This window comes from Tyto alba, unplaced genomic scaffold (assembly GCF_018691265.1).
Source record: "Tyto alba isolate M040663 unplaced genomic scaffold, T.alba_DEE_v4.0 Super-Scaffold_40, whole genome shotgun sequence".
Lineage (NCBI taxonomy): Eukaryota > Metazoa > Chordata > Aves > Strigiformes > Tytonidae > Tyto > Tyto alba.
Genome location: NW_024881316.1, coordinates 48,210,249 through 48,225,657, shown reverse-complemented (window position 1 = coordinate 48,225,657; position 15,409 = coordinate 48,210,249). Strand labels below are relative to the sequence as shown.

Genomic DNA, 15,409 nt, shown 5'->3' with positions numbered 1-15,409 from the left:
CACTCCTTCAAACATCTCATATAGGGCAAGCAAATAAATGAGCGGCCCAAACAACATCAGCCTTTATTACCGGGGATAGGAGCATACATGTATTTTTAATCTTTTGCCTGGGTATTTCTTACGAACTTTATTAATAACGGGGAATGCTGCCGTACGATAATATACGATAGCACTTAAAGCTTATGAAGCTCCCTTTCAGTTTTATAGTATTGGCACAGCAGGCTCTGCTGAGCACCACATGAGCACATTTATAAAAAGCTTATTACAGCATGTAGCACAAGAGTTGTTTTTTTTATTTTTTTTTTTTTACTGGGAAACCAGCACTACTAAATACGATTATTTCCTTTAGTAGGGCAGCGTAAACAACTCTGTCATTTGTTTTCATAAAGTCATCAGTGCCACCGCATACAAACCAGCGCCGACTGACAAAGCCAAGGAATCCACTAGACACTGTGCAACGCATTTAAAACCACCGGTGAAGCATGCTTATGTTGCATAATTTTCCACCAAAAAACTTAATTGATTCCATTAGGTTTTTTTTTTTTTTTTTTTTTTTATTATTATTATTGTACGGTTTTGCTGTCAGATGAAAACAGAATCACAAAGCAAGCCACAATATTTTGACCAAGTGTATATATATGTATGCATATAAGCAAAACAGGCTGCCAAAAATACATTTTAGGTGACATGCAATACTTTTTCCACTATCTAATCTATTACAAGTCAGCCTGCTAGGAAAAAATATCCTTGCTTTATTTACAGAAGTGATGTTTTTACAGATTTTGAAGGTATTTGGTGCTCTCTGCAGAATTTAATATGGGAGATTATAAATGAAATTCAGTTATACACCGTTTCTTTGTATTTGCAAGCTAGATCACATCAGTACCTCCAGCAGAGCAGTGGGCTGTGCAGTTGCCTTAGAGAAATGTTACCCCAAAGTCCAGGGACAGTTTACATGTTATCACTGTATTTCTTCATTATTGACAGTTTAAATAAAGAAAAGTCCTTAATATATTTTAGCCATTCATATGGATTTATCTGAATGGACTTCAGACTTTCAGTGAGTTGGAAGAACTTCAAAAAGACAAATATTTTAGCAAATCTGAATTTGGGGTTCAGGAAGAAAAAAAGGTCTTAGTAAGGAAGGGAATAAATCTTGAGAACTATGAGATCAGTAAGGAAAATCTGGAGTGGGGAATGCAAAATACTCATTATGATGGGGAATGTGAAGGATATTGTGCTAAATAGCTGATTTATTTTGGAATGGCTGGTAAATGTGTAATATGAGTAACATTTTTACGGGGTTGAAATTTGCTTTAAAATTCTGCAGTTTCTCCTAGGTAAACAAAGGAAACAATTTCTGCCTAATTTCAGTTATCAAAAAAAATCAAGCTATCTACTCTAAGCTACTCACTAGGGCACTTGATGTGAGTTGAATGAAAGAAGCCTTTCTGGAGAACAGTCCATCCTGCCTGCTCCACTCTCCTCTTTTAAAATGGGATGAATTATGTTCTGAAGATGCTACTCTTCCGTTGTTTGCTACGGAAAAATATCTGGATGCCCAGCTTGGATGGGTTGCTGTACTTCAAAACAGCTAAAGTTAGGTGGTATCAGTCCCACCCAAAACTACTTTTCTCTGCCCTCACCTGCGGTGATTTATTTCTATTCATAAAGTTTATCCTGCAAAACAAGAGTTTAGGGTGATATAACCACAGAAATCCCTAAGTGAACTGTTCAGAACATATTGAGAAATTTATTTCCCAAGTTACCGTTTTATGAAGAGAAAGGCCGTGTCACGATAGCTCCCAACTAATGAAATCTGTGTTAAAATTTCAGGTTTTAGGCAGGGAAGGGAACGATGCTGATGACAATCTAACCTGATGTGTGCAGCACTGGCCGCTCAATGTGCGCGGTGATTTCCCCTCTCAAAAATTGGAACCCAACCTATAGAATATTTTGTACCACAGTGGGATATCTTGATTTAAAAACCCCAGGGCTGAGCCGCAGCTGCTGGTAACTTCTCTTAAGCCCAGGAAATTTATGGAGCTGTGAGAAGCCACGCTGTTGAAGGGGGATACCTGCTAGCTCTTGGGCGACCAGCGACCTGGCTGCCAAGTGTTAATTCATTTCTAGCGGGTGTCTGCATCTCTGCAGGACACAAACTCCGCAGCGACAGACAGCCCTGCACGAAGCTGTTTGACTTTTTGTGTCTGGGTAGGATTTGGCTCAAGATTCGGAGACCTTTCAGATGTCTCCATATGCACAGGGCACCTGAACCCTGAAGACAGGCGAGGGTTTTCTGTTTGATACCCGCTGGAAGCAGGAGTGGATGAGGTTCTGAACCGGTGATCATTTCTCAGCCGACTTGCTCTCCTCGCGCTGTTGATGGTAGGACTTTTTTCAGCCGCTTCCACGGGGGGTGCTTGAAAGCCCTCTGAAACGTTCTACACCGTCAAGAGATGTCTGCGTGGAGCTTGAAGGTACGACAGGAGACGTTTGTGAGACCAGAGCCAACCTGGAGGAGCACCCACAGCGCGGGCGATGGGCCCCAGGGCGTCACCGAGGGCGCTACGTGCCGGCAGCGAAACCAAGCCCCGCGTCGACCAGCTCTTCAGGGACTGTCGCAAGAGCTCAGAACCCGAGTCCCAAGCGGGCAGACACCAAAATGCAGGTGTCCACATCACCTCGGCTTGTGCAAACACTGGTTATAAAGATGCACTTTGAAGCAGGAACCAAGGGTTATACCTGCCAGGAAGAAAACGTGCGGATAGCGTGCTTGTTGCATTAATTAGCACCTTTTTTTTTTTTTTTTTTTTTTCCCCCGCAATTGCTACAGTGCAATAGAAAAATAAAGCAGAACCTGCGTGAAGAGGCTGCTTGTATCCTGCATTTTCCCCTTCTCCCTGGCGCGTACGGTAGACTCTATTAAATTGCCCATTGTTTTTGACATCCCTCTGTAAATCCCAAATCACTACATTATTCTGAGGTACAGTGCATGATGGCTCTTCTACGTCAGTTCCATTTTTAGTATAATTTATGTAGCTTAATCTGTATCTAAATGCTCATCTAGATCCCAAATGGAAGGCAGATGAATGACTGATTAATCTCCCTGCCTCTCTCTAGAAACTGTCTCATGTAGATTGCTTTACTATATTATCATCTTCGCTGTCCTTCTGGGGTGCCGGATACAGCTGTTGATACAGGAATTCAGGTCTCTTGTTTCCAAAAAGAATTGTGGCACTTCAAGTCTCCAGTTCCCTTGATTGAAAACCCCTTAGAACCAGCTCATGTCTTTTTGCTAAAATTGGGGGACCAGTGGGTTTGTTCCGATGAAAACACATGCTTTTTCAGTGGTCTCGTTACCTGACCAGTCACAAAATGTGATTGCAATGAAGCAATCATCATAAGGTCAGTGTGATGTCATGTCGGCACCAGTCCTAAGCTCCATTATTTGACATTTTTATCAATAATGAACAACATGGAAAAAGATTTCCAACTGCTAGCAGTTGACCCAAAAACTGCAGAGGCAGTAGTGACCAAGATGGGGGATCAGAACAAGTCTATAATAATAATTGAAATGGCGCTAAGGGCTAAGCATAGAACACAATCTCCTTTGTATCTGCCATCATCGTCTATGTATTTCTGTATGTTGGCAATAAATTCCTGAGGAGCCCTCGGGAGGCACAGCAGTGTACCTCTAAGGCTGGAAGGTCTAATACTGCCCCTGGATAGATGAGTGCAAAACCAAGCAGGAACGGGGAAACCACGTTACACCCGCGCTTGCTTTGGTGTGACCGGTACCAGAGTGCTGTACTCATTATTTACACCTTCATCAAAGTGAAGAAAAAAAAAAATAAATCAGGAAATACGTCATTTGAAAACCTAGAGAGGGCACAGGGAAGTGCAATGACAATACTTAAAGAATTAGAAAACATACTTCACCGTGATGAACTCCCAGAGTCCTGTTTATATTGTCTTGAGGGGTGACCACAGGTTACAGCAGTTAAATCTGGATAAAAAAAACTGGATAAAAGAAATCTTTTCGTTTTAGGAAAGGCAGGCTAAGATATAATGGGTGGGAGCTGGAGCTAACCTAAAAATAAGGCGCATATTTTAAACAGTAATCAAGCACTGAATAATCCACTAAAGCCTGTGGAGGGATCTTCTTTCGCTGCACGTTTTCAGATCAAAAGATTGCTTTTCCAGGAGATGCACACTGCAGCACAAACCTGCCTTCGTAATCAGCCTGTTACCACGAGGTGGTTACACAGGGCTTTAGTGGTTTGAAGATACAGCAAATTCTGCTACATGGCAAAAACACATCTATCCTAAACCACAGACTAGCAAATTTAACTCTGAAGGAAAGGATTATGTACAGTAAATGTCAGGTCTTGGAAAAAATTGTGTACATTTTGAGCAAGTTCCTAGGACTGGATGACTAGGAATTTGTGTAGAGCCCTGGCTGAAAGGACACAGGTAAGCCCACCCCCTTTTTTCCTGCTCTCTTTCCCTCGTCCCTCTTTTTCCTGCTTCACACGGGTTCCTTGAAATTTTTTAGCACATGCAGTAACATTGCTGTGCTGGGAATACTGTGATTATTACATGGGAACGCAAGCACTGTGTAGGTGCCTAAATCTAGGCTTTTTTTCTGATATACTTCTTGATTCAATCTATGTGTTGGTACAAATAAAGTGTGTTTCAGTGTGAAGCACAGTGCACTATAAACAAAAAGATAATCATGTTATGCTGCTTGGTTGGACAGGCAAATCCATACCAAGAGAACTTTTAAAAGTTAGTGTGATTTTCAGACTCTCCCACCCAGACCCCAACCCGTGGAACGAGAAAAGCGGACAGCCCACACTTTCCTGAAATGTAAGCAGGATTTATCTAATTTACAAAGTATTCTCTTTCCACGGAGCCAAGAAGCACTAAGCACTTTGGAAAATCAGCAGTTTTTATTTAAGTGGCATGATGGCTTATTACTATTTAATACTTTGGATCCAGTTACGAAGCAGGGCCAGTGTGTGAAGTGCCCTACAAACACAGAATGAAAGACTGTTTCCTGACCATAATAGCTGTAATCGAAATGCATCAACAGCCCCGCTATCTGTCACTGCTCTAACCGCTGTTTTGGAGTCCCGCCGCCGATCTTTTCGTGCCCTGCTCTGCCGTTATCAGCCTCACCAATGAAGCAGCTGAATGCAGTGGATGACAAAGCAATTTTTTCCCCATAAGACTTAACGTACCCGCAAGGACACCTGTGATTTAAGAGATACACATAACATCAATACAGAGGGAGAGCAGGTATGGTGTGGAGGATCACTGGGATCGTTTGACGGGACACAACACTGTTTTTTCAGCAGCCGGTGTGTCACAGCACATCAGGGCTCTGGAAGAGCTCAGCCACTTCATCCGTGAGGCTGAACAGCCAAACATTAGTCTGTTTTTCTGCCCTTCACCTCTGAGTGACCTCGATTCACACAAGGAAGACGGCAGTGAAAATGTAACCCTTCACAAAGAGGCAGCGAGGATGCTCAAGGTTCAGGCTGGGCAGTCCGGCTCACAGGCAGATACATTAACTCTTACAGGAAAATTGCATTGCCATCCATCGTGACATTAAGTGATGAGTTTTTTAGAAGCACATTCTTGGCAGAGTGGAGCAAGTACAGATAAATATGGTGAAACAGAAGAAATGGCTGGTATAAAACCAGGGGACATCATCATCTCTAGTGGCTTCTTACCAAGTAAGAAAGAGCTGGGAAATGTCAGCGTGACTAGAAATGAGAGAAAAGCTAATTAGGTGAACATGTTTTAAATGAAATTCACACTTTGTTATCAAGCATTTCTGAACCAACTTGTATTGTCAAAATACCACATAGTTATTTATGATACGCATCTCTGTTTTCGCTTTTTCTTTTTAATGGATTTTCTTCAGGTTCTCGCAAGTTTTTGGAGGTCACCTGAGGTCCTCTCCAGTACTGATCTCAGTGATTCTAACTATCAAAATTTAACAAAACTTGAAAAATGGACTGCAATCTTGGGACTACTCATGCTGAAAGAGGATGCTGTTTGCCTTTCAAACACAGGAACGGTGAATCTGAAAACAGAGATGGGACAGCTTGCCTCTCAGGTTCCGATCTGAATTTTTAATTTTAAAGAAAGCCTGACTCCTGAAACATGAATTTCCTGCTTCTCTCTATTTTTTTTAGGAGCATCTGGGAATTGTCAACATTGCCGTAAATATCCCACTTCTTAATAAATATGAATTCTATGTCTCCAGACTATCACATCCATGTAAAATCTAGATTGATTATGAGCTGAATGGAACTGCATTTGCCATAGACCACTTTTTGAGAGTTACCTGGCCTTCCTCTTGCAGACTAGGCATCGGTCTGTCATTTTATCTTCACTCCTATTCAGCCAACAACCCAACTTTTTCAAAACCCTCCAGATTAATTTTGCATTTAATTACTATCACGTCCTCTCTCTATAACTTTGCTACTTCTTACTTGTGCACTATCTTTTCTCATACTCTGAAATTCAGAGTGCAAGACCCCTGCTTAGTTCACAAACTTCCTTTGCAAGGTTTTGCAGAAATGTCTCTTCTATTGACCATGAGTATATGCACAGAATGAGCTTCAGTTGTTTGAAAAACATAACACCATTGTTCTAGCTTCTGTAAATCTCTGTTAGCAACCTGGTGGTGTTATATGTTCAATATGCATCATATTACCCCCCCAATATGGTGAATATTTTTCACAGGCACTTATACTCTGTTCACATTTTGTTTCAATATTTTTATTGCAAACGTATGTGCAGGCACTGGTCTCTGGAGATGTATGCTATTTAAAGCTTCTTCATTCAGAGTACTCTGCAAGACTGGCATGACACAGTACACTGGCTAAACATAACGTAGGAGAGTGCGGCACAGATCAACAACCAGAAAACTCTGGAGGAAAAAAAAAATATTGTACAATAAAGACAATTACTGCATACAAGTCTGTGCTGCATGTTTTGCTGAGTATGTTTGCACAACCCTTCCCTCCCTCAACTGAGAGCATGGACAGCAAGCCAGGGGGTGGATGTGACATACATACATACCCCAAGAGGGGCATGCATACAAAAACCCCTCCTGCGGCAGAGCCGGTGCAAAAAGAGACTGGGTACAACGGCGCTGGGGGGGCTCCAGGGCATGGAGCACACCACACGGCTCGGAGAGTAAGGCTGGGGAGAAAGCTCAGTAAGTCAGAGCTCAAGGAAGGGGGGAAACTACGGAGAGGAAAAAGGGGAACGAGCCTGACCTCAGGGGACGGCTGCTCCCCCTCGGAGCCAAGGGGGCAGGGGGTGCCGCCTCCAGGGCACGCACCCCGGCGTGTGAGGGCCGCGGCTGCGCTCCCCAATGGCGGGAGGGAGAAAAGGGCCGGCGCTCCGCTCCCGCCCTTATCGGCCCGCCTTCCCCCCCCCCCCCCCCCGCCCCCGCGCCGCGACTGCCCTCAGGGGTGATGCCGGCAGCGTCGCGGCACCTCCTCCTCCTCCTCCGCCCGCTCCGCAGCTCCACCTTCAGGATGGGCGACCCGGCCTCCCGCCTGCCGCCGAAGAAAGAAGCGTTCCCCGGCCGCAGCCAGCGCATCCCGGTGGCAGGTAGGGACGACACCACCCGCCGCCCCCACCCTTCTTCTTCTTCGCCGCCGCCGCCGCCTCCCTCAGCCCCGCGGCGGGAAGGGAAGCGGCGCGTCCCTGAGGGAAGTGGCGGCGCCTGCGCGCATGCGCACAGCCCGCCCACCCGGGGCGCTGGCCGCTGCGGCGCCTGCGCGCCGGTCTGGGGCGGGACGTGTGTGTGTGGGGGGGAGAAGTAACATGGCGGCCCCCCAGTCGGGCGAGAGGCAGGAGGGTGCGTTGGGAGCGCGGTTGTTTCGTGATTTAGCGGCACGGTGACGTTTCCTGTTGCACCCTTGTCGTAAGAATAGGAATTAATCGATTGCCGGAGCAGCCAGCAAGCACATGCCTGGTTTTCTCTTGGCCATATAGGAGTTTTCTGTTTAATTTTTAGGGCCATACTAGTCCTATTCAGGGTTTTAAACAGATTTACCTAGCCCTTTCTCTGTTAATACCTAAAAGTAATACCTCAGCATGGTGTGGATGTCCTAACCCTCATTTCTGCAAAGTGTTTTTAAGTTCTTCGTAATTCTTTCATGGAACCATGGACTGTTTTGGGTGGGAAGGGACCTTAAAGACCATCTAGTTCCACCCCCCTGCCCCGGGCAGGGCCCCCTTCCCCCAGCCCAGGGGGCTCCCAGCCCCGTCCAACCTGGCCTTGAACCCTTCCAGGGAGGGGGCAGCCACAGCTGCTCTGGGCACCCTGGGCCAGCGCCTCACCCCCCGCACAGGGAAGAATCTTTCCAGTACTACTCCTTTTGTTTTGAGTAAATGGGTGCTGTCAGGTAAGCAAAGTAGCAACCTAGAATTAAGCAATTTTGCCATCTGTCAGCCCTCCTAGGAACTGAAAACATTGCAAGATGACTGTCATCACTTAGGAATTATAGTGGCACCTAGATGCTCTCACATGCATGATCCTTCTCCCATTGTACAAGTTGGTTATTTATATGTATCTTTGCTCCAGGTACCTAAGGTCCCTAACAAAGTCTGTGTACTTAAATATATATTTAAACATGTAAGGTACATAAATGCTGGTTGGAGAATAGTAAATGGATGATGTCATAAGCTCAGTGGAAGAAGTGTTTGAGAACATAATAAAATATTGTGTTGTATAGATATTTGGTAAAATGCTGAAGGTAGCAAGAATGTAGTGGTGAAATTGAAGATACCAGGAAGAGTATTATGTCTGATGTGGAGAAGGTAGACTCAAAGGAGGGGTGCAGAGATGGGCTTGATGTCCTTAGTGCAATGAACTCTAGAGACTATACGGAGAGTAGCACATTGTCTGGATTAAAGTGGCACCTTCGTATTGCTGGTGGATAAAAGCCTGGACAGAAGATATGCTAGGCCCATTTTATGCTTTGTAAAGCATAAATATACATAAATATATATAGATTAAATAATTTTTTGCTGCTGTATAAAAAATGGCCTCATAAGGCCAAACAGGAGATTTTTTGGATGTTTTTATTCTATGACTAAACTTAATATTATGTACTTCATAACATCATGGAACTCCAGTGAGTTGCAAAAGTTAAAATTTTTAAGATGTAAGCTACTTTCAGAAAAGAATGGCAATTAAAATTTTAACATTGTCTAACATTTATTTAGTAACATTTCTTTGTTTAAATTGATCTTAGATTGCAGTATCAGAGGAGTGTTGGTTGGAAGGGCTCTCCAGTCCAGTCCAGTCCCTGTGACAGTGCTGTGCTGCCTTCTAGTCAGAGAGTTTTTTCTCGAGTGCATCGTGAACCTCTTACGGCAGAGTTGGTAGCTGCTGGCCTTTCTGATACTGTCTGGTGCTGCTGAGCAGGGTTTGGCTGAGTTCTCATTCTCACTCTATTCAGCTGCTGTATGATAGCCCCTTATTTTACCCTTCAGCAGCTGAAAAACACCCAGCCTCTGTCAGCTCTCTAGGTTTGTGTGCTGTAGACTGCTGACCAACTTGACCACTGACCTCACAGACCCTTGCCATTTTATTAATGTCTCTCTTGAACTGAGGACCCAGAACTGGACATGGTATTCCAGGTGAATTCTTACCACTACAGCATAGAGGAGAGGGTTTTTTCCTTACTCTGCTGTCCACAGTCCTTGCAATACAGCCCAGTACATAGTTTGCTTCATTTGCAATGAGAGCACATTGCTAGCTTATATTTAACCTGGCATCCAGCATAATTACAGGTCCTTTCCAGCTGGTCTGAGATTATCCTGCAGTGGTCCAGGATTTGCACTTCTCCTTGTTGACCTTCATGAGGTTTCTGTTGGTATAGACCTGAAATTTTTCAAGGTCTCATTGGACTGAAGCTCTGATGCTTGGCTTCTTCAGTCTCACTCTCTGTTTAGCGCTGCCCTCAATTTTGCCGAGCATGTTTTCTGTCACATCATTCATGTTATTGTTTAAGATATTGAATGATACTGGCTTCAGCATCAGCCCCTAGGGTAACCTGCTACACACCAGACATCAAGTTATTGATCACTGCCTTGTGAGTCTGCTGGTTCTGCCAATTTTGGATGTGTCTCGTACCTAGCAATATGTTCTTCAGCCAGTAGTTTCTCAGCTTCCAAGTGGAAATGCTCTAAGTGATGGTGTCAGAAGCCCTGCTAAAGTCAACATGTATTACATCTACTGCTTTGCCCTCATCTGCATAGCCAGTCATTTAATCATAAAAGGCAACCCAGCTGGTCAAGCATGATTTGCCTTTGCTAAATATGTTGACTATTCCTGATTACTTTCCCGTTCTCTTTGTGTTTGCACAAAATCAGTTCTGAGGACATACTTCATGATCTTGCCTGGAACTGAGCTGAGGCTGATCTGTCTACAGTTCCTCAATCCTCTGTTTACCTTCCTTAAAAATGACTGTTACTATAGCTCATTTATAGGCATCAGAGATCTCCCTCAGTGACCGGGATTTTTCTAGATATCATTCTATGTAAATCTCTCACAGTGTTATGATGATTACACCAGTGAGCTTCCTCCACAGCCCTGGAAAAACCCCACGTGGCTCCTCGAACATTTAACTTATTTAAGTATCCATAACATATTTTTCCCGACATTGCTGCTTTTCTTTCTGACTGTGCCAGTGCACTCAGAGGTTTTGGAGCAGTCTTCGTTTCTGAAGACTTCAGCAAAAGAGGTTTTGAGTACTTTAGTCTTTTCTGTACTACTTCTACACTGTCTTCTGTATTCATGAATACACCCAGATTTTCTCTATGGTTCTTTTTAGTCTTGTCATTTTTGTGGAATAGTTTCTTATTGCTGTTTGCATCCCTATCTAGTTTTCTCCAGCTTTGGCCTTTCTGATTTTGTGCCTAAATTCCTAGGCAAGGCATTTTATATACCCCCTTTGTTGCTTGATACTGTTTCTACTTCTTGTATGCTCTCTTTTTGCATTTTAGGTCATTAAGCAGCTCTGTGTTTCTGATGAAGTTCACAGTTTTTCTGCATATTTTGTTCGTTAACACTCTCAGAAAGTTTTGGTCAAAATTCAGACTGCCCTGAGGGGTGTTTTTTCCCTTTGACAGCTTCTCAGGGGCTTCTATCTAGAAATTCCCTAAATAAGCCAGAGTTTGAGCTCTGAAAATCCAAAATGCTAAATCTGCTGTTTACCTTTCTGTCTTTCCTTTGGATCCTGAACTCCATCATCTTGTGGTCACTGCAGCTCTCTGCCATCTACTGCTGCGACACTGCGCTTTTTTCCCTGCTCTGAACAGCCAGTCAGCAACCAACCATTATCCCTGGTGTTCCCTCTGAAACTTTTGGTGTGAAATTGTCACTAGTGCAGCTCCCTGAATTGCTTGAACCATTTGATGTTACCCTCCCAGCAGACATCTGGGAACTGAAATCTCTCAGGGCGACCAGAGCCTGCAGACTGGAGACTTCTGCTAGCTCTTTGTGGAGAGGAAAGCCTCGTCCACGTACTTCCTCTTGGTCAGGAGCTCTGTAGCAGACCCCAGACCACACCACCTCCAGTCTCTCCCCTCTGATCTTGACTCAGAGACTCTCAGCTGATGTGACTTAAATTCCACACTGGAGCTCTCTGCTGTCAAGGTGTTTGTTTCTGTGGAATGCAGCTCCCCATCCTAGTCTTTGCTAATCTTTCCTATGTACCTTGTTCCCATCCATGTCACTTCTCAACTTGTGTGTGCTGTGCCAGCTCTGGTTCTGATCACATCATAGGTCTGTGACCACACTTGGACATCTGAGTCTTCTTCTTTGTGAACCAAACCTTGCCTTAGTGTGCAGACATTTGAGGAAAACATCTGCCAGACCTTTCTTTTAAGCAGTAACTAGCACTGATCCTAATCCAGTGACCCGAGGTGTTCGTCCAGTTCATCTTCAGTGGTGTTGAGGGCCTCTAACTGTTTCCTAATGTCACATACCACTTAGATGAGGGAGACAAGTGACTTAGATTCATAAATCCCCTAGGTGAAGAGCTGCAGAACATTTAGCTTCTCTGTGTGGTCTCTTTGAAGATCCTGTTGATCTGCTCCTCATCCCTGATGCGACACAGGGTGCTCACTTCTCGCAGCTCCTTCCCTTGCGCTGCAGCGATTCGGTGGCCAGAGCCACCTCTCCAAGGTGAGGCTGCTGTGATCCCCACGCAGGAGCACCAGGCTCTCCCCACAGCCCGAGACCACTCTTGGGAGTTCAGGCTGGAGGGAGGTTCCCAAACTACCAGAGGTGTTTGTGCTTTCTGGGTGCGAGATGGGCAGGAATGCACTCTGCCCCTCGCTGAGATTTGTTGGTTGGCAAGGAACCTCTCGTGCTGACGGTTCTTGATCGCCATTCACAAACCTTGTGAGTACGGATCGATTCAGACAGCTCCCTCCTTTGCTGCAGACCGAAAAGAAGAAGACACAACTTCAGCTTGAAAGTTGCAGTTAATCTATTCTTGTGAAAAGCTAAATTACATTTCTATTTCTCCATAATTTGCTGACCACAGGATTATGTGAGATTTGACCTTGTCCGCATAACTATTTTTTTTTTTTTTGTGTGTGTTTTATTGTAAGGTTATTACTCATTTAGGATCTGAGTCTAGGAAAATTATGCAGTTAAACATTGTATAATTATATGGATTTCTGTGAAGTGACTGGAAGTAGTTGGTTTGTGATACAAAGGGTTCTGTTTGTAGAAGTCAGTTAAATGGGGATAAAATACCATCCTGTGAGCTGAAAACAATACAAACATTGAGCTTCACTTACTCTTTTTTGTAATCAGGTTGGATTTATCTGATCTTCAACAAGTTTCATAATCTGGGAATTAGAGTTTGTTGTGCTGTTTTCTTTCCTTGCAGTAGACCTGCTGCATTCATTTTTGAAAATGATTTCTTTCATATAATTTCTGTATCTGTGATGATACGATACTGTGCTTTATAGTAAAATCACGTACTATTTATTGCTTCTACCTTTCTAGCATAACTCTAGTTTTCAGAATTAATTTTAGTTACTTTACTGCTAAAACATGGCTGTGTTTTATGCGTGTGTGAGTATATATTGCTTACACTATTTAATTGACTATATTATTTTATGATAGTGGTAGGAGCAGTAGTGAAGGAGCCCTAATAATGTAGAGGGAACCTCCTGTGCAAGACATTGTATAATAACATATACACACACACACTCGTAATTTTTTTCTGTCTGAGATAGAATAGTATAGTAAATTAAAATAATGTTTTGTCCCACTGGTCCCAATGAGTAGCATTAGGAAATATCTCTCTATGTGGTCTCAGCTATATTCCTATCAGAGGTACTTATAGTGTAACATAGACATCTGTAGTGGGTTAACTTTTTTCAGGCAGTAAAGGTACAGCTCCTGGGTAGACAGTGTTACGATTGTTTAAACCTGTTAAGCCTCTTAGCTTTATATTTATAGATTAATAGAGCAATAATTACAAATGTGGAGGAGGTCATGGTGAACTTTAGTCTGACCTTCTGTATAAAAAAGAGCACAGCATTTCCATGAATTAATTATTGCTTCAATCAGATCATGCTCTTTAAAGAAAACATTGATTAAAAATGTCATTGGACAGAGAATCTACAGTAAAATTTCATAAATTGTTCCATTGTTCCATAACTCTCTCCATTAAAAAGGTGCGTATTTTGAATCACTTTGTTATGTTTCAACTTCCAACCACTGCAGCTTGGTACAGCTTTCTTCATGAAGATGAAAAGCATGGTAGTATGTGTTTTCTGGTTTTCATTAAATACGTTTGGATTGTAATTAGGTTGCTGGTTAGCCTACGTTTTAAAAAAGTGTTCAACCAGACATAAACCAAGCAAAGTGAATTTTTATTGTCAGCAGAAGGCAAGTTTTTCAATAATTTATTAGTTTTTGTTTCTTAAATTGTCATGAATTACTTCAGGTCTTCCTTAAGTTTTGGATATCAGAAGTAGACAATAGATTTTACTAGTGACAGTGTCAACTGCAGTCTTGTTCCTACTCAGTATTTTCCTCTTTGTGTATCAAAGGATAACTAACATTTTGGGTTGAAGTGTTGCACTGGGAACTTTGTGTTTAAGTGATGATGTTCTGCGTACTTAAGAGCTTTTCAAGTCATTGGGATAGTGTCTGATTCTATCTTTAACTTTTTCAATTGATCTGCATTTCCTTCAGCTCTTTGATTTAATTCCAAGTCCACATATTTTACATTAAATTCATACAACAGTGGAATTCAGTTCTGTATGGAATTAGTACTTCAGCTTGACATACTGAACTCAAGAAAAAGTTGTGCTGACTGTTATTTGCTGAGACACCTGGAGAAGAATGTGGCTAGTGAGCAAAGGAAATTGAGATTTTGGTAGGCTTTTAGTCTCATCGTTTCATCATTATTGTCTTCAGATGTAGCAGGAATATTTCAGCTTTAGTTGCCTTGATATTGTTAGAGCAAATATATGATCTTTGAGTGAAAGGGTAGCTCTGCCTAGGTTCAGTTAAGCTGGGACATGGTACTCAGGGGGATCTTATCAATGTGTAGAAAAACTGGTGGGAGGGACTAAAGGAGATGGAGACGGAGTCTTCCCACTGGTGCCCCGTGAGTGGACAAGAGGCAACAGACACAAAGTGAAAAGCAGGAAATTCCATTTCAACGTAAGAAGAAAAACTTTATTTCACTGAGGTTGGTTGAACAGTGGAACAGGTTGCCCAGAGAAATTGTAGCTTCTCCATCCTTGGAGGTAGTCAAAACCTGACAGGACACAGTACTGAGCAACCAGCTCTAGCTGACCTGGCTCTGAGCAGGGGAGTTGGCCCCGGTTATCTCCAGACGTCCCTTCCAACTTCAGCTGGGCTGTGACTGTCAATCCTCTAAGCTGTAGCAGTAGTGGTATCAGCAGTGTCCATCTTTTCTAGGATACTCTAGCAGTTACAGAATTCCATCAGGATCTTAATGATCCTCCTCTGTTGGGAGGCTGAAATAACATCCTAAGCAGATAACATCAAAATAACCAGCCAAAGCGCGTACCTGGGATGATGGTACTGCTTTAAGTGACTGCAGGAGGTTGGAGTCAGACCCTTCAGTCTGCTCTCATTTTGGCCACCCTACTTTTGCATTTCTGCCTGCGTGACAGTCCGACCCGTTGCAGAGTGGGGCATGCTGCCAATCTCACAGGATACTCCGAGTCCAAGTGGTTAGAATATATTTCTGAAACGGGTTTCAGTTTTCCCCAGGCTAAGTGGAGGTATGTCAGTTTTTTCTGAAGTTCCTAGAGGATATACTGAAGTTTTACAACCGGGATCACTTACTCTTCCTTCAGAGAC

The 15,409-nt window shown here is 43.3% G+C and overlaps 1 protein-coding gene and 1 long non-coding RNA gene across 2 annotated transcripts in view; one reads left to right on the top strand and one right to left on the bottom strand.

Moving 5' to 3' along the window:
* Window positions 1-533: 533 nt before the first annotated feature.
* On the bottom strand, window positions 534-7,579 carry LOC116959479. Its single transcript, XR_006166417.1, has 3 exons — window positions 7,524-7,579; window positions 3,938-4,009; window positions 534-2,745 (listed from the first exon to the last, which is right to left on the bottom strand). It is a non-coding gene; the product is annotated as an uncharacterized LOC116959479 (long non-coding RNA).
* Window positions 5,852-15,409, top strand: part of MSRA (methionine sulfoxide reductase A) — a 290,424-nt gene continuing 280,866 nt past the window's right edge. The window contains exon 1 of the mRNA XM_042803094.1: window positions 5,852-7,641. Within this exon, the coding sequence (XP_042659028.1) occupies window positions 7,503-7,641 (139 nt within the window). The 5' untranslated portion in view covers window positions 5,852-7,502. The remainder of the gene's footprint in view (window positions 7,642-15,409) is intronic.